Source organism: Denticeps clupeoides, chromosome 4 (genome assembly GCF_900700375.1).
Source record: "Denticeps clupeoides chromosome 4, fDenClu1.1, whole genome shotgun sequence".
NCBI classification, from domain to species: Eukaryota; Metazoa; Chordata; class Actinopteri; order Clupeiformes; family Denticipitidae; genus Denticeps; species Denticeps clupeoides.
The window spans coordinates 6,493,628-6,517,393 of NC_041710.1; the positions used below are offsets into that span (position 1 = coordinate 6,493,628).

Sequence of the window (23,766 nt, forward strand, 5' to 3'; positions counted from 1 at the left end):
GTTTTAGAAAGGGGGGGAGTGCTGTTTGTTTGCTCTCTTAATTGGTCACTTTCCCTCCTGCACTGTGTAGAGAGTGGAGCAGCTTCATCACGACAAATCAACAATCACACACTCAACATGATACGACATTCAATTTCAAGTTGTAAACCTACAACACAGACACAGAAAGATATCCTGTGGTAAAAACAAACATAGTCAGCACACTCCACACGTTCCTGCACAGTGCGGCTTTATCACTATTCCAAAATAAATAACCAGTAAACATTTTTATTTATAATGAACATTTTTTTACGTTTTAAATGTCATTAAATATAGGCGTTCCTCTACCCACTACACCTCTGGTGGTCTGCAGCCCTTTTATTAACTCGTTTCTTATCATTCTAAGCATTTGTTTTGGAACGCTTGAACTTAACGTATGTTTTGCCGTTCATATCAACCTTAACCCCTTGAAGTCACATGGGAATACACTGCATCTGGTACTTTACCAGGGAGGGAACTGTTCTCAAACCCACATTGATTTACCTGCATTAGAGTCAGAAAATATGGGCAGACAGCACTGGGAACAGCACCAATAACTTCACAGCCAATCAGGCCGGGTGTGAGTGTGTCGGTGGCACAGGATCAGCTCAGCTCATCAGACAAGCTGATCCTCATGGGAGATGGTCACTTGTAACCAGCATCAGCACGCATGTTTGTGTGTGTGTGTGTGTGTGTGTTTGTGCATGGACCTGTATGCATGCATGTAATGCCTTTTATCAGGGAGACATTTTGCAGGATCAACCTAATTAAATATCCGAATTGTAATTTACATGAGTAATGGGACATCTCAAATATGACTGCATGCTCTATGAATTTTCTCAATCACTCTCACACACAAACACACAAACACACACAGACAGACACAAGATAAAGAGGACCTGCTAAACACTGATATAAGACCAGCCTTTTCTCACCCCCTCCTTCCCTCTCAGTTACTGCCGGTTTGAGCAGCAGGTTGATGGTTCACGCTGCTTCCACACACCTGCCCCCAGTCTGTTTCAGTCTTATCTGCAGGGCTGCTGGGATAAAATTCCGTTTGAATGTCTGATTTGTTCTTCACTTGCAGGAGCTGGTTCCAGAGTTTTATTATCTGCCAGAGATGTTCGTTAATTCCAACAATTACAACCTGGGAGTGATGGATGATGGGACTGTGGTGTCTGATGTGGAACTGCCGCCGTGGGCCAAGACTCCAGAGGAGTTTGTGCGCATAAACAGAATGGTATGAAGCACACGCACACAGAAATCAGACAAAAATTGAGGTGGATGTTAAGGATTATGGTGTGGAGGATCTGCTCTTTTCACAACACACCTCATCAGAATTGATTGTTTTTAAATGGCTGAACTTCTTGAAAACTCCAGTTGTAAATGGCGCTCAACGTGTCACACAGAGACTCTGGCATGTCTGAGATCATGTCATTGTGATACACAGCAAGCACAGCACACGCTGCACACAACAAAATGTGTCCTCTATGTTTAACCCAGCAGTGGGCAGACAGGCCCCACCAATCACTGGTTTTAAGTCTTGTTTAAAGATTCACTTTTACACCCTGGCTTTTTTAACCAGTGTGAGGTGGTTCTTATTCGGCTTTCTCATAACCTGTTGTCTTAAATGTTATCTGTTTTATCTGACTTCTTGTTTTAATCTTTTAATTGTTGAGTTTTCTCTGTTATTCAGTTTTATTGACTTTGTTTTATTATTGCATGTCTGTTTTATGAATGTCCTTTCCTTGGCAATTGTTTTAAAGTGCTTTAGAAATAAATGGATGGTGTGGTGAGGTGAGGTGTCCAGGGAACATTGTGAGGGTGCGGTACCTTGCTTAAGGGGACCTCAATGGCACCTTGACTGTTCAGAATTTGAACCCATTCCGTTCTGACTTCCTTACCCGCTAGGCCACCAATGCCGATCTCTGTGTTTCAGGAAGAGTCACAGTGGAAGCTCCAGACATTGCTGGTCCTCAATTAGTGTGTCTCTGTGTGTTTATGTGTATTTGTGGGATACTTTGCAGCAAAGAGTAGCTTTCATGCATGGAACAATTTTAATCTTCTGCCAGTAGTGTGTGTTTGTTTCCTAATGTGTTGCCAGAGTGCTAAGCAGCTCACAAAGCTGTGTAAATACACACATACACACACAGAAAAGAGAGAGTGATCAATAGCTCGCACTGATTTCAGCTGCTGGTGCAGTCAGAGCATGAAGAACAGCAGGTCCACCTGCACTATCTCCAATACTCCTCTGAAGTTGCTCTCACTACGGACCCCAGGCGGTTCTGGACAAACAAGCACTTTAATGGTGTAAACGAGTCAGAAACCTCCTCTTCTAACTGTATGGTTTTAGTACAGGTGAGGGATGTATATAACGTAAGAAACAGTGATGTGTTTATAGGATGAATTTTTATATAATTTTTTTGTATACGTTGTCTCAACGTAGTATAATGTTCACTGGACAATGTGACTCTCTGGGTTGCTGGTCAGGCTCAGCTCCCTGAGGACGAGAGGGTGTGTCTGGACTCTCCCATGACAGATGACTGGTATTATAGTTGTCATCTGGACCCCACCCGGCACAATGGGCTAAATGCACGATGCAGGGCGGGAGCTGCTGATAGGATGGTGAGGAGTTAATGACCACGCTCAGGTCTTCTGTTCATCTGGCACTAATGGAGTCAGACAGCAGGAAGAGGAAGAGGTGGTGGTGGCAGCGTGGGGTCCATTCTGGCCCTGCTGTTATGCTGGATGTATAATGAACAGCTAATTAAAGAGCAAACCATTATCATAGTCATAAGAATTGCATACTAAGATTTTTTTTTTTAACTCTTTATGTGCATGAGTATATGTAGATATAACCAAGGCATTTGTACACACTTAAATACATATGTAATGATATCAGTGTCTTGTCAGCTCACCATGTTTAGTGCTGGTGGATCAGCAGGAGACAGCAGTGAGCTCCCAGCATTCCACTGGGCCTCCTCCCGTCGCCATTCAGCCCTAAACACGGCTCCTTGATTGACCTTGGCTTATACAGCGAGAGGATTCATTACTGTCAGTGTAAATACGCAGGTTGGGGATGTATGGGGGATTAGGGGTGGATTTTAAACAGACTTCTGCTGAAGAAACCATTTGGCCCCTGCCTCTCCATCTCACCGCTCCTCGTGTCACGAGACTCTGAGATCAGGGCCGATTGTTGTTTTTACCGCAGGGTTGCAGGAGAGGTTAAGAACATGATCCCAGCCACCAGATAACAAGGCCGGCTCTGGGCACTGTCATTTCTGTACGGCATTCCACGGCATATCAGCAGTTCTCCCAACGCACCTCGGTCTGCTTACAATTAGAGCAGGTGACCTAGTCGGGCAGTAACAGTGACTTGCAAAAAGGAATGGCTTTTAAAGAGGAGCGTCTGAGCTCATGCGGATGAAGGAAGAAGCCGACACATGAGGGACACCTGAGGAACACCGCGACTGACACCTGAGGGCACACCACAACTGTTTCCAGCTCTCAGGTTCGTCGACTTACAAAGACCACACAGGAAACCAAAAAAAAAAAAGCTATAGGCTGAAAAACAGAAATTTTCCCCACAGTGGGGAAAAGCGTTCTGGGTGACCAGCTGACTTACCCATAATTAGTGTTAAACCTGCCTCTGCAGAACCAGTAGTGCTGACAAGACCCCTTCATTCAGCCCAGGACCCCCAACTCTGAGTACCAGGGCTGACGTTTGTCACCTGAAGATGTTGACAGCTCTTTGCTCTTTTCTGGGACTTTATTCCCATTATTCCCCACTGTCCTGAAGGACCTGGCCAGGAATCACCCTGCAGTCAAAGTGGTTTCTACTTTCCCTGAAAAATGGGCCAGTTGTGCTGGATTTATTGCAGGTGTCATGAGGGGTGCTTCGTTCCCACACCAGGCCACGCAGCTCACATCACTCCAAACAGGGACCACCAGCACCATGGAGGTCAGAGGCTGCGAGTGTTTACCTTCACCCATCATCTCTCCTCTTCTCCACCGACAAGCAAACTGCTTCAGCAGCTGACCCTGTCTCTTTGCAGCTGTTTCTACGGCTAATGCTACGTACAGTACAGCGGGCCTTGGACTCAGTTTGGTTCAGTGCAGTGACGCTGACGTGCTGCTAAAGTGGGGTTTGGACTTCAGACACTGAGGTGTCTGAGCTGTGAATCAGATTCCTCCAGCATCTCAACCCTGATGCTGGAATATCTTCCCACACGACCGGCTCCTCAGGGGGCCGTAAACGTCAGCGCGTCTCTCCGGGTTCTGTTCAGCATCTGCTGAGACGTAGGAGAGGAGGACTTGAGATGCCCCCTCCTGAGAAAGGCCCTGATCGACTGCAGTTGACACTTTCACTCGCCACCGCTGTCTCATCCACTCAGACTCCGCCCTCCTGGCCCCTTCTTACCCAGCGCTCTGATATCCCAGCATTCCGGAGTGCTTGTTGAAGATGGCTTGTCTACAGTCTCATAGCAGCTTTCAAGCAGTTAGAAATTAAGACATCTGGGAGCTCCGAGGGTAATAAAAGATTTTTCTGTCCCCTCCAACCGCGGTTTTAAGTGGCCCTTACCGCTCCTATAAATAAGAGCTGAGGACCGGTCAGGTGAGCAAGTGTCCACTCAAGCATGCTGTGAATAAAAGAGGGAATTAATTTCACAAGGTCTCTCTCTCCTTCTCGTCTCCGTCGCTCACATTTCACGCCACCTCGACAAGGACAACATGTTGAGTCCATCAATCACTAGACCCAGTGAACTCCAGCGTCTCCCCAGTGCACTTTAATTTACTGCACTTTTGTATTATTTTCACTTTCCAAAGTTCCTTCATGTTGGAGGACATCTGAATCGCAGGGGTGCTGGAAGGAAGATTTTTACCCAAAACTGTAGATGTCTAGAACACCCTGCCACTGCAAAAGAACCCCACCAATTAGAACCTGATGGAGACACTGGTGTCTTGATCACTTGTGAATTTTTCTACTGAAGCAGGCTATGTTTGGTTGACCACTTTTGTCTATACATGGAGATGGTGACGGCCAACACATAGTTTATAGTTTTCCCAGTTATTTTGTTAAATGTACATTTCTATAAAATGTTAATTTGATTTGCAATTCTTGGCAACCGTTGAAATATGAAAATGGATGCTGAAGAGGTGAAACGGAGGCTAGCCTCTGGCATTTACATTTACAGCATTTATCAGACGCCCTTATCCAGAGCGATTTACAATCAGTATTTACAGGGACAGTCCCCCCCTGGAGACACTCAGGGTTAAGTGTCTTGCTCAGGGACACAATGGTAGTAAGTGGGATTTGAACCTGGGTCTTCTGGTTCATAGGCGAGTGTGTTATCCACTAGGCTACTACCACCCCACTGGCAATTGTGTTTTAAACCCACTCATTTCCACATACTTTTAATTTGCCTGAGCATGCGCAAAGAAAACCAAGTTTTTAAAAAGCTGTACAACTCTGGTCGAGTCGGATTCTGCCAGGCTCGGGCCGGTTCGAGCCTAAAAAGCTACATCTCTAGTTCATGCCTCACCTCACTTTCTTGGCCCAGTTCTCCCAGCCTTGACCTCGTCAGTGACCTGAGTCACTCCTGCCCTGCTCTTCTTCAGTAGACTGAAGAGGTTTGTTGTAGAAGTTAATGACTGCAGTCATACATTCTCATCAGGATTAAGAGGCAGTGAACTGTTCACTGGACAGGCAGCTGAGCGCCATTGAATCAGCTATCCAAACACGGCAGCGCTGCTGGTGGGCTCCATGTGGACCATGGCGCTCCTGGAGACGGCGGTAGCCTGGGTGGGTGGTAGCCTGGGAGGGGAAAATCACTTCAGTGATGTATTCACGTAATATTTAACGCTGTTTACAACCAGATGCTAGTCACTGTCTAGTGATAAAATAAACCACTGACATCATGTAGTTACCCCATGGCTAAATATAGCACTATTTTATATAAGGATATGCAGCACTAATTTAACATTTGATTTTAATAGTTATTTTTAGATTAGCATATGTACAAAATCTCCAAATGTTGCTCGTCCTTTAAACTTTATATTTACTATATGGAGGAACTCCTGACGGTAAGATTCAGCTTCAAAGTTGCTTCAAGGTTTCTTAAAACTAAAAAAATAAAATAATTTAAATAGTATTGAATCGAATTGGCACACAATGCCCAGGTATTGTATCAGGGAAACAGGTTTACAGTAACATTGAAACATTTCTTCATGTGTCTACGTGGAGACCCTGTTTGGAAACACAAAAGATTTGATGTTTGGGTTAGCGCATAAGGATTTCTTTATATATATATATATTACACACACACATACACACCTCAAAAAAATAAACATTTAAACAACATAATGTAACCAAGTCAGTAACACTTTTGAGAAATGAAACTGTCCACTTAGGAAGTGGGGGTTGTGCTCAAGTTTGGCATTTGCCAGAGAACACCAAGATTAGCAAATTCTCCACTGGTGCCCTGTGCTCTTCACATATGAAAGTAGGTTCACACTGAGCATGTGACAGTCTGGAGACGCCATGGAGAACGTTCTGCTGCCTGTAACCTCCTCCAGCTTGGCAGTGGATCAGTACTGGTGTGGGGTGGCAAACCTCTATGTGCTCGCCAGCAGTAGCCTGACTGCCATTAGGTATCAAGATGAGATGCTCGGACCCCTTGTGAGACCAAATGCTGGTGCAGTTGTCTAATGCAAGACAATGTTAGACCTCATGTGGCTGGAGTGTGTCAGCAGTTCCTGCAAGATGAAGGCATTGATACTAGAAGAAGAAGTGAAGTGATTGTCACATGTGATACACAGCAGCACACGGTGCACACAGTGAAATTTGTCCTCTGCATTTAACCGTCACCCTGAGTGAGCAGTGGGCACCTAGGGCACTGCCCGGGGAGCAGTGTGTGGGGACGGTGCTTTGCTCAGTGGCACCTTGGCGGATCGGGATTCAAATCAGCAACCTTCTGATTACGGGGCTGCTTCCTTAACCGCTAGGCCACCACTGCCCCAGTGGACTGGCCCTACTATGGACTGAGCTATCCATTCCCCACACCTGACTCCTATTGAGCACACCTGGAACAACAGCATGTCCACCAACAGCATGTTACACTACAGAATGTCCAGTATTGCCGGATGTTTTAGTCCAGGTTTGGGAGGATAACTCTCAGGGGACCATCTTTATCAGGAGCATGCCCAGGCATTTTTGGGAGGTCACACACTACTGAGCCTTATTTTGACTTGTTTTAAGATGAAATTACATTCCATCAAAGTTGGATCGGCATGTAGCACGATTTTTTTTATTGTGAATCCAAATTCAGACCTCCATAGGTTGATAAATTTGATTTCCATCGATAATACTTAATATGGTTTCAACTGAAAGTGAAGTGATTGTCAAAGTATTTATGTCCTATTTTTATGTTCGCTTCATTTTTTTGGGTAGTGTATATAAGATCTGTTCAATCAGGCTGTCTGTTTGTCCCTCATCAGTAAACCCTGTGCTGTCTGCTTCAGTCACTGCTTTCCAGTCACGTGCAGATTAGTGGATTGATTTGTTAAGTGACATTTTAACATCCACACACAGAGGTTACCTTAAGTCCTTAAAATGTTTTTTAGGGGCTGCTAAGGCCACAAAAAAGGGTTCTGTGAAAAAAATCCCCCCCAAGACCCCCTGAAAAATCCCGTAAAACGTTGGATATTGAAGACATCATTAGTCATCTACAGTGCATTGCAGGCGCCGTCACACTGGCTTCATATCTTCATGCTAGCAGCAGAAGTACTTCAAAGGCCAGTCCTTGCCGCCATTAAAATGTTGCGTCTTATTTTGGGAGTCATCTGGGAAAAGACATTCCCACACTTTCCCTGTGTTCCCTACAGGCTCGCACTTCATACACAGGAAGTGGACACAAGCAGCCCCACTCTCTGCAGATTTGGCTTCTCCTGCCTGGTCTGTGTACCTTGTAGGTCCCTCCCAGCTCTCCTGCCAGGGCAAAGAAATCTGAGACCGGGTCACACCACTGGCCCTGGTGTGTTATGCTTTCAGTAGAGCAAAGATCACGACTTTTGGCCAAGGGGAATCAAAGGAAAAGGATCTGCTTTCAAAGACAGATGTCCTCATAGTACAGGATTTTTTTTAAAAATATTTTTTCAAAGGGCCGAAATGTTAGACAAAGGCTGCATGAGCCAATTCACCCCTTAATAGAGCTGGGGACGGGGGTGTGGGTACAATCAGTTAATTTACATAAATCTGAGCTAAATTATTCATTAATTATGGGAGTATTCCCACTGGAGCACAATGACACAGGCAGGCTCTGCTAATTGGCACATCAATAACCTGCATTGCGGCCGGTTAATGAATGCCGGGCTCAGCTCTGCAGGAATCTCGTAGCTGGGTGTACGTTGTGTTCAGAGCCAGGCCGTGCTGTTTGGGGTTTTCAGTGCTGATGACGCGCTTATCCGTGCATGCACGGTGCTCAGTGCTCCGGTTGGTTTAAGGTGCTCATACAGTCCCTGCCCGGTCTCCCGGGCGCTGCAGCCTCGATGGCTTCCTCTGCCGGCCCGCGGAGGCTGAAGGAGGCGCTTGGCACGTCGCTGACGGGGTCAGGGCAGGCATGCTCCTTCCTCGTGCTTCATTAACATAGAGGAGGTCTTCTGAGGGGGAGGTGTCTCCAGGAACATGGCCCCTGTCTGTTTCCACACCTTGAGTGAGTTGAGTTGGTGGCACACATTAAATGCGCGTCAGGCTGCGTGTTGGGTTTGGAACACGTGGAGCGGCTGAAAGGTCAGCCAGGCAGCATCATTATGATCCATCCCTCCGTCATCCCACGGTCTTCCACATGCGGCCTTTTTAGAGAGAAGAGCGAGACGGAGCACAGACTCTGTCCACGCGTTAATAGAGGAGCGCGAATTGCTCTCCGACACGTGGCTGTAGAACATTAGAACCCACGGTGGGAGTGTGGGCAGACGGAGCGTCTGGCCTGCTCTGGCCTCCAGAGACCCTCTGTTTTGAGTGTAACCTTTTACACCCGGACGTTTCTCCCACATGTGTTGTTTAATGTCATCTCGTAAGTGCGCACGGTCATAAAGTGCATGAAAAGCATTAACGCAGGTCATGAAAAAGGCTTAATGAGACTCTCGATGGCCTCTCAATTAGTCATCTTTCCCACACACCATTTTGCAGACTTTAGAAACACTGAGCACTGCATGCATTTCATCAGGTCTTTGCGTAAAAATTCATAAAATAATGGTGGATCTGTGTACTGTGGACCGTCCCTTTCTTAGTTAAATGTCCCACATTTCTTTTTCCCTGCTTGTGACTGAGCTTTCTAATTAAGAGTGCGGCAGAGAATTTAGGTGAAATTAGCTGTCAGAAAGTCACATTTAAGTGAGTGATGTGGCAGCAGAGGGCGTAAACATTTAAATGATATAAATTGCTGTGTAAGTGCATGGCTTAATGTCTGTCAGACTTTAATGTGACACAAGGCAGCAATGACAATCAGAGACCCTTGCCATTCTCATTTGTGTGCATTTAGAGCTTTTGTGTCTCAACAGCTATGTGGAAATTAACACAATCGTCACTGTTTTATGAGCATCCATAAACCCCCCGTGCTTCGCCAGCTAATGAACATTGGGAACAGCTTGTAGCTCAGTGTTATGGCGTTTCAACGACGGCAAGTGAACCGAGGGAAGTGAGTATTTGGGGAGAGATGATGGACTGCAAATGGTTATTGTTTTTTTTGTGTGAGTAATTGCTCTGAACGGTATGATACAATTCCGTGTTTGAATATAGTCGATTCCAAGTACCGATCTGATACTAGTGTTTTGTACGTAAACCACTTTCATAGATTGGCACACTGTCACTGATACACAATCTAGTTATTGGAATCATTGATTTATACAAATATAGGATTTGTAAATCCCTAGTTGCCATGTTCTGTTGTGTTCTGTTATGTTCACTTTCATTTCATACACTGAGAAACATGACGTTGGTATGATAAGCTTCTTGGTTATCTCTTTCTTGCCATTAGGACACAATAAATATTACAAATGAAATGAGTTCCTGCTATCTTGTTAGCTGTTGTAGCTTTTGTATCTACAGTTCTTTTTTGTTTTGTGTGTGTGTGTGTGTGTGTGTGTGTGTGTGTATATATATAGTGAATAGCGTGTGTTTTCTGTTTTGGCTGTCTGTTTTAATGTGCTTTCTACCTGCAGGCTCTGTTGTGGGAGTTTTTGATGTGTTGTGTTTCCGCTGTTGCCTTTGGAGAGTGAGATTCTTTGTGTGTTTTCTATCAGCAGGGTCTTTCTCGTTGTTGACTCTGGACTGTGCGCTTGCACATTTTCTCATTATTGAGTCTAGAGAGTGAATTTTCTCCCCCTGCTTTCTCTCTGTAGGCTCTGGAGAGTGAATTTGTGTCCTGCCAACTGCACCAGTGGATTGACCTGATCTTTGGCTACAAACAGCAAGGCCCAGAAGCGGTCAGAGCCCTGAATGTGTTCTACTACCTGACTTATGAGGGAGCAGTCAACCTCAGCTCCATCAGTGATCCCATGGTCCGAGAGGTACTACATTTTTTTTAATTCAATTATTAAAATGTAAGAATGCGTACAAAACACCATTTGTCTGAGGGAGACGAGTGAGACATCTCACTATGGGACATGCCTGCTATGTGGCTGTTTGCTAAAGCTCAATTCATTCACGCCATCATATTCATATTCCAGGAACCAGTTCTTTCTTGCGAAATGCAAGCATTACAATGGTAACCTTTTGGTCAACTCACTCAACATCTTACTGTGGGATATAGAAAGCGCACATTGCTGAGCTGGTAAACCAAGAAAATGCACGTCTACTAAGACACGCCCAGAACCTTGTAAAACTGTAGCTAGCACTAACAGTAAGCTTTCTGTTGCTGTTGCAACATGCTGTTCAGTGTAGGGTCTCATCCTGCACTCCACACAGGTAAAGGCGCTGTAGGTAGGTAAAAGTTGCACTATAATATGCATAGTCTATGATAACGTGTTATTGAAGCAGATTTTCTGAGCAACGTCAGAAAGGAAATTGTATGTGTAGGATAGTTTTTCTAAAAATACGAAATTTTAAGCAGCTGGTATGATATTTCAACATTTAGTATCTGGCAACACTCCCCTCGCTGCTCCAGCCAAGCCTGAGGGCATGATTGAAAGTGACAGTGAAGTGATTGTCATTGTACACAGCACACGGTGACACAACGAAATGTGTCCTCTGCTTTTAACCATTACCCTTGGTGAACAGTGGGCAGCCATGACAGGCGCCTGGGGAGCTGTGTGTGGGGACGGCACTTTGCTCAATGGCACCTTGGCGGCTTGTATTCCCACGCAGTCTCCCATCCAAGTACTAACCAGGCCCAACCCTCCTTAGCTTCCGAGATCAGGCAAGCTCGGGTGTTGGGCTTCAGCCATAAGCCAATATGGCTGTGAGCCACACCAGCCGTAAGCCATATTTGCCGAATTGGGCTTCAGTGAATATATATGCAAGGGGCACGTTCCATAGTGAGGTATCAAGTGAGTCAATTGAAAATGAACTAAAGTAACAGTAAATTTATAACGTGTTCAAAGTGAATGATCCAGTTATCTTTTTTTTCTGCCCCATTTTTCCGGTCCCTATTTGATTGAGTCTGATTTTTCTGTTTCATTGTCTTGTGGAGATTCAGCAAAGTTGAAAGTTTTCTTTCAGGCTTTGATGTCTCCGTCTTTCATTCATTATTAACAACGGATTTTTTCAAAGCACCGCCACACAGACATATGTTTTTCACTGTATATTGCCTAATAGCGCCAACACGCTCTCAACAGAGTGCCGCTTCTCTGTCAAAACATGTTCTTTCTCTCTCTCTCTCACCCTCTCCTCATCACTGTTTTAACATTATCATTATCAGAGGCCGCACTGGAGTAGGCAGAGGGCTTATGGCACTATGAGTGAAGAGAGCGTCTGGTTGTGTGTGTATTAGTGCAGTACGTACAGTAGTCGAATTCCCTTGATCGGGTGTGTATCAGCTGTAGTGCAGGTCAGTTCGGGCGGGCTGCATCGCATGACCTCTGAGTGTGATAGAAGCGGTACAGCTGTATGCCCTTCATGCCTGGGTAGGTGGGATTGGATGGGTCAGCTGATGGATGGCTCCATTCAGCCTCATTCCCATCCAGATGTGCACCCCGACACCATGCAGATTCATTATCCCGTCAAACACACACACAGACACACTCTTCCATCACACCAACAAACTCACAGTAAGAAGAAAAGAAAGAAGAAAGTGAAGTCATTGTCATTGTGAAACACTGCAGCACAGCATAAGCGCACACAACGAAATGTGTCCTCTGCTTTTAACCATCACCCTTGGTGAGCAGTGGGCGGCCATGACAGGCGCCCGGGTACTGTACTGTGTATTCTCTGATGATGAGGGCACTTACACAAACACACACACACTTACTCATTCCCAAAACGCTCTTCTGCCCGGTCACACTTCATTCTCTTTTCATATTAAGGACGATGTTATGGCGAATAGGGAAATTTGGTCACAGCCTGTTGTACGTCCCGATTGCCCTGTCAAGGCCCGGAGTAAATCAGACCGGCTGCAGTGCGGTAGTCAGGAGAGCCCCCATCATGTGAATATTCCCGAACACAGGAGCGGCTCATCAGACACAGGCCAGTGCCCACGGCTTCCTGTCGCCAGCAATGCCCCATTCAGGGCTGGGACAGCAGCGGGACCCTGCGCTCAGCACACTAGTAAATGTCAGGACAGGATTTAGTGTTCTGTGTCGCAGAAGACGCAACCTTACATTAACTTAAGAAAAGCGGAGGCGTGACCTTCCTGTGGAATGAAGTGCTGCTGGATGGCGGCGGACTGATAAGTGCTGCTCTGAGCGACGCCTACAGATCTTGTGATCTGTTTTGTAATGGAATTCTCCCAGATGAGCCTGGGAGCAGACTTACACACACATCGCAGTTGCAGACAGAATATGAGCGCAGGAGACCTGTTAGTGAAAATGGAGAGTCTGGGAGAGACGGATTAAAAGAAAAAGAAAGTTTACATATTCAGCAACATACACACGTGTAGACACTCACCCACAATCACACACACTTTCTGTCTAACTCACTAATAAAACACCGGCTGCCACCCCATTTTTAAATCTAGTGTGTATGCACACACACACACACACACACACACACACACAGACACACACAGACACACACACAGACAGTCTCGGCTCGTCACCCAAATCTGGTTTTCATCTGTCAGAGTTTTTCTTATTCTTTTTCTCTGTGAAAATGTGGCTTGTTTCTCTCTGTCTTTCTCCCTCTCTCTGTCAAACACACAAACACACACACATTCTGACTTACTGCTGACTGTCTCTTTCACTTTTATTCCTCATTGTCCTTAACACACACTCAATTTGTCTCATGCACTAATGCACATGTTCACTATCGCATCCTAATCATCGCAGAGCAAACACACATAAGTGGAAAACACACACACAAGGCCACTTTACCAGAATCACAATTTAACTTTCTCCCTCTCTCGGTCTTGCTCCCTATCCAGGCGGTTGAATCTCAGATCAGAAGTTTTGGACAAACGCCCTGTCAGCTGCTGATAGAGCCGCACCCACCAAGGAGCTCTGCCATGCAGGTGGTGAGTCGCCCTCGCACACTGGCTACGTCCCGAAACCACTTATCATCAGCCCCTCCAGTTCGAGCCCAAAATTAATTTTCCCCACAAAAACGTATTTACCTTCCCAAGCACCTGTAAAGGGAAGGTAGTGGGCGCTAGTGAGGCGGTGCAGCTAATAAGAGTTTCGGGATGTGACCACACACACACACACACACACACAAACTCACTCAGCTTTCCCTTTTCCTTTCATGCCTTGTTCTGTTCTGCCCCCTGATATTGTGTGTGTGTGTTGCGTGCGTGTGTTTGAGAGAGAGAGAGTGAGTGAGAGACTTTGCCTGTAATGCTGCTTTGTTGCTATGGAATCCTGCATCACACTTCAGCACGAACCAGACGCCCAGTGAAGGTGTTCAATATTGTGATGGAGATCTGAACATGGTCTGCAGAGGTCAGCCAGTGAGCATAAGATCAACCATTTGAAGAGACATTCAGGCCCTGTCCACATGAGAACGCTTTTCTCTAAGATGGGTTTTTGGAGACGTCCTGATAGCTGTTTTAACCCGCCTCCATTCCTGTAAGTGGCGCTGTAACTCCCAGCTCTCACCCAAAGTGCTCTCCTTGTTTGGTGTCTAGTTCTTAATCGTTGTGGGTCCCCTGAAATGCCGTTTCCATGTGGAGAAATTAAATTCTCATATTGACGGGGCCTCAGTCTATCACTCTACTGTAGGTGGAGATTACATTTACGGCATTTATCAGACGGCCTTATCCAGACCAACTTACAATCAGTAGTTACAGGGACATTCACCCCCCTGGAGACACACGGGGTAAAGTGTCTTGCTCATAGGCAGGTGTCTTACCCACTAGGCTACTACCATCCCTAGTGGAGCTGATCTGCTACCCACCTTTCTGACCATCTGCACCCAGACACGGTTTAGGGACTCCAAGGAGGTGTCCGATGGTGTAGGCAGGATCTTAGTCCAATCTCCTCTTCCTGTTCCCTCCAATCCGCCACATGTTTGTGTAAGAAGCTGCTCGCAGCGCAGCACAGGGAACTGAACTTGATGGTTGGCTGACTCTGGAGCTGTGTGATCAGGCCGATTCACATTTTCCCTTTAAAATCCCCTGATGAGCGCCGAGGAGAAGCAAACTCCAGGGAATTTTCACTTCTTTCCTCCTTTCTCCTTGTAGCTGATTTTCTCCACGTCTGCTTTCTCTTTTTCCTCTCTCTGTGGCCCCGGTCTCAACAGTATCTCCTCCTGCAGACTCCCATGATGTTCTCAGAACAGATGCAGCAGGACGTCATCATGGTCCTCAAGTTCCCCTCCAACTCCCCGGTGACACATGTGGCTGCCAACACGCAGCCCGGCCTGTCCAGCCCTGCCATCATCACAGTCACCGCCAACCGCCTCTTCGCCGTAAACAAGTGGCACGGCCTCAGTGGTGAGGACAGTTGCATCATGTGGTGCTTTGTGTTCTTTTTGTTGATGCAAATCAATCCTAAATATAACTCGAAAAGCAGATGAGCATTCATTAACATCCCTGGTTTTTCTACAAAATATGAGTATGGTGATTATTGTGTTAATAGCTGTTTTCTTCAACGGTTTTTATTTTTATACGACCTTCCTCACTTTATTTCTGGCAGCATGTATGTGTGTGGATCTGCAGTGGATGCCCAACCGTTGCACCTCTAGCTGAAGGTCTGAATGAAATGTGATGTGTGTGCTGGACAGCGTTAGGGTTCCTGTCCACTTTCATACATCAGCCCTTCCCCGTTATATATTTCACGTCAGTCCATCAGCACGAGGAGTCTGAAAGACGATAGTCTGGAGAGGATGAAAGGCCTGTGAAGCATTTGATGCTGTACACTGTGGACACTGTGGAGCTGCTCTAGTTAAATGCAGGCTGAAATTGTTTTGACCGTCCACAGGGTATAACAAATCTCCCTCACCCCCCTCTCCGACCAGAGTGGCCAGGCCCTCATCTGCATTCTGAAGTCAGTTCATGCTCCACATGATCCACTGTGTGACCCTTTTTACAGTGGGTTTCACGATCTATCACAAGTCAACACCACTAAATTCAAGATGCGCTGTGGTTCAGTCCTCAGGTCTGGCATTTATTTGGCCACTTTGAAATGCACGGCACAGTAGCACTGACAAACCCAAGTTCTCAGTGTGTTTACTGTCCTGATATACATCATAGTCAAGGACAAGTAAGCAGAGGTTTGGCCATAGCACCCCAACCATGAATATAGATGCTGTGGAGCTCCCATCGAACCGGGTTGGTGCTCATGTTAAAACTTGTGGTCCTACAGGCTGGGAGGGGCTACTGCGTCCACGTCTGCGTCTCGGTTGTAGTCCTCTCATGGCCACTGTATTTAGAGTTTTAACTGGTTTAGATGGGAACATACAAGGTCACCTGACCGCTTCACTCTCATATCTGCCGGACAGACTTTTTTACCTCCTGCCTCACCTTTCTGCCGGTCTTTCTCGCTCACAGGACATCAAGGCTCGTCGGCGCAAGACCAGCAGTACCAGTTGCCGGTGGAGATTGACCCTCTTATAGGTTTGTCACCCGCTTGTCTGTCACCAGCGCGGCGTCCGCTCTGTGGTGGGTGGAGCTGCTGCCTCCTCACGGCAGCAGCATTTGCATGCAAATTGGAAAGCAATGAGCTGTGGCCGGGGCGGTATTTCATCACCGCCCTCCCTCTCGCGCTCTCTTTAATGTGAGCTGGGAAGAGGCGGCGTGTCACACAGATGAATATGAATGGTGTAATAATGTGTGGTTGAAAAGTCTCCACTCAGCACCAGCTGTCAGGCCAATATGGCCCCTGCTCAGACACTCTCGTTACGCGCCGCCCAGTTGAGAGGGACGTGGAGGGCCGCTCCCGCTTTTATTTCTAATCGGCCCCGTGTTAACCTGTTCCATAGAAATGTCAGATGTGTATAGAAATGTGTAGATGTGTTCCCCGTCTCATGATTCCACTGTTTACCTCGAGGGGTAATAGTGTCCTGCTGCAGCACTTAGACTGTAAATGGAGTCGAAGACTGAAGCGTAAATGATGATGTGAAGTCAGCTGGTGTGGAGTGTGTGTGGTGTGACCCGAACACTTAGAGGTTATTGACAAATCCTGAAGCAAAGTGTGTGTGTGTGTGTGTGTGTGTGTGTGTGTGTGTGTGTAAGGAGAGGTTTGAAATTTTAATAATTGATTTGTAATACTCGTAGGTATCAGATGAGCGTTATTTTATCTGCAGAGTGAGCAAAGTTATGTTAACAAGAATCAGTTACCATTAAAAAAAAATGCTGGATACCAGTCTCTCTCTCTCTCCCCCTCTCTCTTTCCCTCGGTCTCTCTCTCTCTCTTCTTCTCTTTCTCTGTCTCCCTCTGTCTCTGTCCCCCTCTGTCTCTCTCTCTCTCTCATTCTTTTTCTCCCCGTTTTTATTTTCCTCTCATATTTACTCATCATTATCTTTCCTGTGCCCCTGGTCCATGTGTCCTCCCGTTCATGGTCTCTGTACGGTTTTATTGCAGTGCAGTGTGGGATAGGTTCTGTGTGGAATGTTGGATTTCTGGTGATCTGGACCTGAAATGTCATTTCCCTGCAGCCAGTAACGTGGGGACCCACCGTCGGCAGATACCAGACTTGCTGGATCAGAGCGTCCAGGTCCACTTCCAGTGCTTCACCATCACCGCTGACAACCGCTTCATCCTGCTCTGTGGCTTCTGGGACAAGAGCTTCCGCATTTACTCCACCGACTCAGGTAACCACGACGACCCCATCCACCGCAACAAGCTGGAAGGAGCAAGGGTCACAAATGAGCTCTACACCTGTGAGACAGCTCCATCTTCAAACACACACACACACACACACACACACACACTACGTCCCAGGTGTTTTACTCAATCCACACATCTACATGGGCTTTCACACAATTCAATTTCAGAGGGCAGCAGCTCATTGTGAGAGAGTTGGAGCAGCTGTGTGTGTGTGTGTGTGTGTATGTGTGTGTGTGTGTGTGCGTTTTACATTTACATCTTAGTGGGCTTTTCATTGGGCTTTCACAGATGAAATGTCCAGTAAGATTGTGGAGGGGAAAAAAAAGAAAAACTAAAATAGACTAAAACTGGAGATGCTTCTGTATGGTGAGATCTCATCACCAGTGCTCAGTGTTCAGCAGATCATCACGACACCACTGCTGATATCTGACCGTACAACTCCACCTTCTGTAGATAATTGTGATTTATACCACAGTTGATCTGTTCCTATATAATTATTTCTCAGACGCTTCAGAATGATCTTCCACGATCAGAGTAATACTGTGGATTGATATCTAAAGTGATGCGTCAGAGGGATTATATTGATATGGATGATATTGTCACTCCAAGAATTCCCAGTATCAGAATACCAGGTCAGACATATTCACACATACCGACACACACATTGTGCATTCAGCAGTGTCCTCCTGAACAGACACATGACTATTAGTTAATGAAGCCATATCTGAGTAACGACTGGTTGGTTATGTGGGGGTTTAGTCTCAGGCTTTCTGTCGAAATGATTCCGGTTGTGTGATGCCTGGTTAAATTTTTGTTACATTGAAAAAAATGTTTTTCTCTGTGTGTGACAGGGAAACTAACTCAGATTGTGTTTGGTCATCGGGACGTGGTGACGTGCCTGACTCGCTCCGAGTCTTACATCGGGGGTGACTGCTACATCCTGTCTGGCTCACGGGATGCCACCTTGCTGCTGTGGTACTGGAACGGTAAAAACTGCAGCATCGGAGAGAACCACAGCAGTAAGTCCTCACGAACAGGAAACTGCAGCGGCTTTAAAACAGGATTTTAATGGCCATTCCTGATAGCATATTCTGTGGGTTACACACACATACACACACACAAATACACACAGAGTGAGTGGACAGGGTGAATGTGGTGATTTACAGCTCCCTCTGCAGAGCTACAGCGAGGTTCATCTGACCACAGCAGGCCTCTTTCACACAGATTGGGTTTCAGGCCTCTACTGAGTCACAAATGGGTCCTGCCTGCTGTGGAGTGTGTGTGTGAGTGAGTGAGAAGAGAGAGAGCAAATGTGTGTGTGTGTGTGTGTGTGTGTGTGTGTGTGTGTGAGATCGTAGTGTCCTGTGTGAATAGTATGTGACTAAACGAGGATGAAGAAGTGTGTGTGCGTGTGTGTGTGTGTGGGGAGGTGAGCTTAAAAGGCGGCCCTGATGCTCAAACACACAGCAGCTTCTGCTTCAAAGCGGCCACTTTACTGATCTGACGGCCAAGATTCATGACTGAGTGTGATTCTGTTAACGAAACAGACAAAACTGTTGCAGTATCTGTGTGTGTGTGTGTGTGTGTGTATAATAGCTCATATAAAACATGCTAAATGTGTAAAAGCCAAGTCAATAGAAATGTTAAATAATTATCAAATGCATGAGTTTATTAATCAGTTTTTCAGGAATCAAATCTATAGTAACGTATTTATTTATAAATTATTATAAAAAGGGCCAATAAATATAATGTAAAAAAGATAAACCCAAATTATTATTATATAATTTGGGGTTTTGGGATATTACATGAGATCAACTGTCCACTTTCGAAAAAACATCTCCTCCACAAACTTGTTCTACTCAGACAACTTCTGTAGTCACCTACCACACATTTACTGCCTGAATCAAGCATTTACATGTTTAACAAATATGTTTGTGTCCTTATTTCAATATGTAATTAACAATATGTAACTCAGTAATAGTTTAACATGCTTCATTAGCTCATACTGTTATTTTTAGAAATACTTAAAAAAAAAAAAAAAAAAAAAAGTTGATTTTGGCCTGACGAGTTCAGACCTGACATTTCACACCTTCAGATGATTTCATCAGATTTATGATGTATTTACATAGTAATGGAAGGTCTGGAACGGCACATTTACATTTCTATTTTAATATTCCAGAAAAATAACCATGATCTAATAAAGATGGTCAAAGTTGAATATTATAGAAATATTTAGTGATTCCTGTTGAAATGTAATGCAAAAAATGAACCACAGAAATTGTGTGTGTGTGTGTGTGTGTGTGTGTGGCAGTAACCAGTTCAGCCCCGCTGTACGACAATGTGCTGCTCCATTACCACGAACCACAGGAAATCGTGATAACCAGAGGGCATGAGATTCTCTTTACACACACAGACACACACACTGAACACACCAACCAGCAAGGACACACATTATATACAGACTATAGACAATAATCACATATTATACACACACTACGGACAATACACACACACCATACACACTGCAGACAATAAACACACACCATACACACTGCAGACATTAAACACACACCATACACACTGCAGACAATACACACACATTATACACACACTGCAGACAATAAACACACACCATACACACATGGCAAATAATAAACACACACCATGCACACACACAGCAACACACATCATACACACACTAAAGACAAGAAACGCACGTCATACACACTGTACACTAAACTACACATAAAATTCACACATTAAACATACTGTTCACTATATACACGTGTTGTGGACAAGTCACACACACTGTAGCTAGCCAACTGCTGAGCAGGATGCTTTCATGCAGCCTTTATTTATTTATTTATTTGTTTTCACACAAACACTCTCTCTCTCTCTCTCTCTCTCTCAGTGTGTGTGTATCTGATTAGGCTCCTGCCACGTTTTTTTTCTCCTTTTTTTAATAAATGTCTGTGTTAGGGGACTTATAATTGCCCAGTAGGAATATGAAAGCGCTTTGAACAATAAAGGCTACCTCGCTACACAGATCCCAGTTCCATGATCCAGTGGAGTTCTGAATGGCATTATCTCACCTGCTCAGAAACAGTGTTCCACACATCTTTACGCTGTTTAAAAATGTATTGGCTGGCAGCTCATTTACAGACTACAACAACACAAGGTGATCTGTACCAAAACAACATGAAAATGGTCATTATATTCCATGATGCTCATTCTTTTCATACTGCGTTTTTTGTCTTATTGTGTGTGTGTTACATGAGCAAAGTCTGTGCTGCCATCCAGTGGGTGACAGAAGAACCTGACTTAGATGAAATTGGAGGAATGTTGCACTGGCATCTGTTTTCCTCCATTCTTAGTCTTTCTCCTGACTCTTAAGAGAATCCTGTTTTGAAAGCTAGATACATATATTTAAAAGATTTTACTGTTTTTAAGTATCATATATCTGCGTGTGGTGTATGAATTTGGTTTTAGAGTTTTGTGCGGTCCCATGGTAAACATTTTTTAAAGCTTCAGCTTCACATGAACTGCTCTCTTCAGGTCTTCTTTTGTAATGACATTTCTATGTGGATCAAGATCAGTACTTAACTACTACAAAACACAAATGTGAACTATTTTCTAACCTTTCTTAGAGGGCCATGGTCTCGCATCAAGCCCCTTTTTCTCCCACATTCACTTCACAGATGAATGTCCTGATATGTGCCTATAGTATTCACTGATATAATCATAATTACATTTTCCCCATCAGTATGCTTGGATAAGCAAGACTGATGCAAAATATAATACTACTGTCACCATTTTGCTGGAAAGTTTTCCTTTCTCCACTGGTTATATCAATCACACGTGAAAGTACATGTGAAACTGCTCTTGTCCAACACAGCAGAATTATTATTATTTTGCTGAGAACACACAATAAATACATGTAATCTGTATTCATAAAATAAATGAGGTCTGTGACTAGAGGGACACTGTTTGTAACAGTGACTGTAACTCTTTCGTTAATCAATAAAAAACATAAACACAAAAATTAAAACATGATGCACATCAGAGCATCAGGAAGCGTGCACACATAAAATTATATCCGGCTAAGTGTGTATGTGTGCGTTTTTCCCATTCGTTTTTGTACAGTGACAGCCACCTAGGGGCCAAGCAAGGCAAATGCACCCAATGCTCAGTTTAGTGAGAGTGAAGTGATTGTCATTGTGAAACACTGCAGCACAGCACACGGTGCACACAACAGCCATGACAGGCGCCCGGGGACAGTGTGTGGGGAGCTCAGTGGCACCTTTGCGGCTCGGGATTCAAACCAGCAACCTTCTGATTACGGAGCCGATTCCTTAACCACTAGGCCAACATAAATAGCTATAAATTTATAGAAATCAGCATTATCTCTTCTTTTATAAATGACAATAAATGTCGATTGGTTTATCTGCAGAAGAGTTTGTGACCCCACGAGCCATCCTGACCGGCCATGACTGTGAGGTGACGTGTGCGGCCGTGTGTGCGGAGCTCGGCCTGGTCATCAGCGGCTCTAAAGGTGAGAGTACGTCCTTAAACAACACTGTGCACTGTGTGCCAGAGAAACCTGGCCTAAATCTGCGGCCCAATGTTTGTCTGGGGCAGAGGGGCCGGTCCTGATCCACTCCATGAACGGAGACCTGCTGTGGACTCTGGAGGGCCCTGAGGACTGTGTGCGTCCGCGGCTGGTGCAGGCTTCTGCTGAGGGACATCTGGTGGTCTACTATGACAAGGGCCACTTCTGCCTCTTCAGCGTCAACGGAAAACTGCTGGCACACATGGAGCTAGATGAGAGCCTGAAGGTATGAAAAGCACTGACACACTTTATGATCTCTAAGTTGCATTGTTACCATCTATATACAGCTGTCTATAACACGATTCCTTCAGACCAAGTGAAATTGAAAGAAAGTGAACTGATTGTCATTGTGACGCACGCGGTGGCACAATGAAATGTGTCCTCTGCATTTAACCCATTACCCGTGGTGAGCAGTGGGCAGCCATGACAGGCCCCGGGGAGCAGTGTGTGGGGACGGTGCTTTGCTCAGTGGCACCTGAGTTGCACCTTGGCTGCATCTGGGATTCGAACCGGCAACCTTCCAATTATAAATCCGCTTCCTTACCCGCAAGGACAGACACTTTTTTTTTTTTTTTTAAGGCCATTTACACTAAATTGGTATAATAAATGGAAAATGGAATAGACATTAACTATACTGCTGCATGAGTGCACAGACAACAACTTGAACAGAAGAGAAAAAGAACAGATCACATTCGCAATGTCGCCAACAAAGTCCATACTTTAAAGCTGTAAAAACCTGAAATCGGAAAATGATTCTTAACAGACATGATGGGAGACAGATGTTTTCATATTAGTCAGAACAACAGCCATGTTGCTTGTAGAAGTGTTTTTGCAAATTTTAGCACCAATTCACATAAAAGAAAAATTAGATTTCATGGTGCTGAAATTTAACTAAATTACTTTGGTTCTGTAACAAAAATGTTATTCACGCACACATGCAGAGTAAACGGAAGCCTGGTTCAGCAATACAAAAATACCAGTATACTGGTGTTCTGAAAACCCAGATGCATCATTAAATGCCACCACACCGAACAAATAAATGCAAAGAAACGTGTGTGCATGCGTGTGTGTGTGTGTGTGTGTGTGTGTGTGTGTGTGTCCAGATCATGATTAAAGGCGGGGTTGAACTCTTAAGGTCTCTCTGCCCCGGGGCTCTCGCCTCTCACCTCCTGTTTCTCACATCTCCTGAATACCTGCTGGCTGCTCTGGGCTCTCCTGCCCCCTCGCGTGAGACGACATATTTGTCACCGCCGTGCCCCGCCCTCCGCTCACTTTCACTTTCCGCCGGGGGCCTGGGAAAAATCAGCCAGCTCTGCGCTGAGGCCCTCACACCTGCTTCCCATTTCCTGCGTCACAGGGACCTCTGGATCTGCGGCTCTAAATGCCGGAGGCCTGATTAAGGAGCCCGATCGGCCTGACCATTTGTTTCTAATCACCCCTCACTCTGTGTGTGTGTGTGTGTGTGTGTGTGTGTGTGTGTGTGTGTTTATGAATTTGATGTAATTGCAATGTGTACTTGCAAAGTAGTTTTGTGTTTTATTTACATGGACCTTTTACTGCCTGGTTGTCATGGATTCTTCTTTTATACGGTTCTAAAGGCGGCAGCTCCCTGACCCGCCCCACCCCCGGCCGCTGCTCGCTGTTGCCCCATCTCCCCAATGCTGCTGTAAATTTCTGACATGTCAGACATGCAGGCATTAAGGAAGTCTTAATACACACACACA

General features: G+C 45.3%; 1 protein-coding gene across 3 annotated transcripts in view; it reads left to right on the forward strand.

Moving 5' to 3' along the window:
* Positions 1–23,766, forward strand: part of lrba (LPS-responsive vesicle trafficking, beach and anchor containing) — a 122,737-nt gene that overhangs the window by 95,733 nt on the left and 3,238 nt on the right. For 2 of the 3 annotated variants that reach the window (XM_028978133.1, XM_028978134.1), the window contains exons 47-55: positions 1,106–1,258; positions 10,417–10,584; positions 13,593–13,682; positions 14,906–15,098; positions 16,155–16,220; positions 17,262–17,417; positions 18,285–18,452; positions 21,884–21,985; positions 22,072–22,268. In XM_028978133.1, the coding sequence (XP_028833966.1) occupies positions 1,106–1,258; positions 10,417–10,584; positions 13,593–13,682; positions 14,906–15,098; positions 16,155–16,220; positions 17,262–17,417; positions 18,285–18,452; positions 21,884–21,985; positions 22,072–22,268 (1,293 nt within the window). The remainder of the gene's footprint in view (positions 1–1,105; positions 1,259–10,416; positions 10,585–13,592; positions 13,683–14,905; positions 15,099–16,154; positions 16,221–17,261; positions 17,418–18,284; positions 18,453–21,883; positions 21,986–22,071; positions 22,269–23,766) is intronic. The other variant, XM_028978135.1, reaches the window with a different exon arrangement.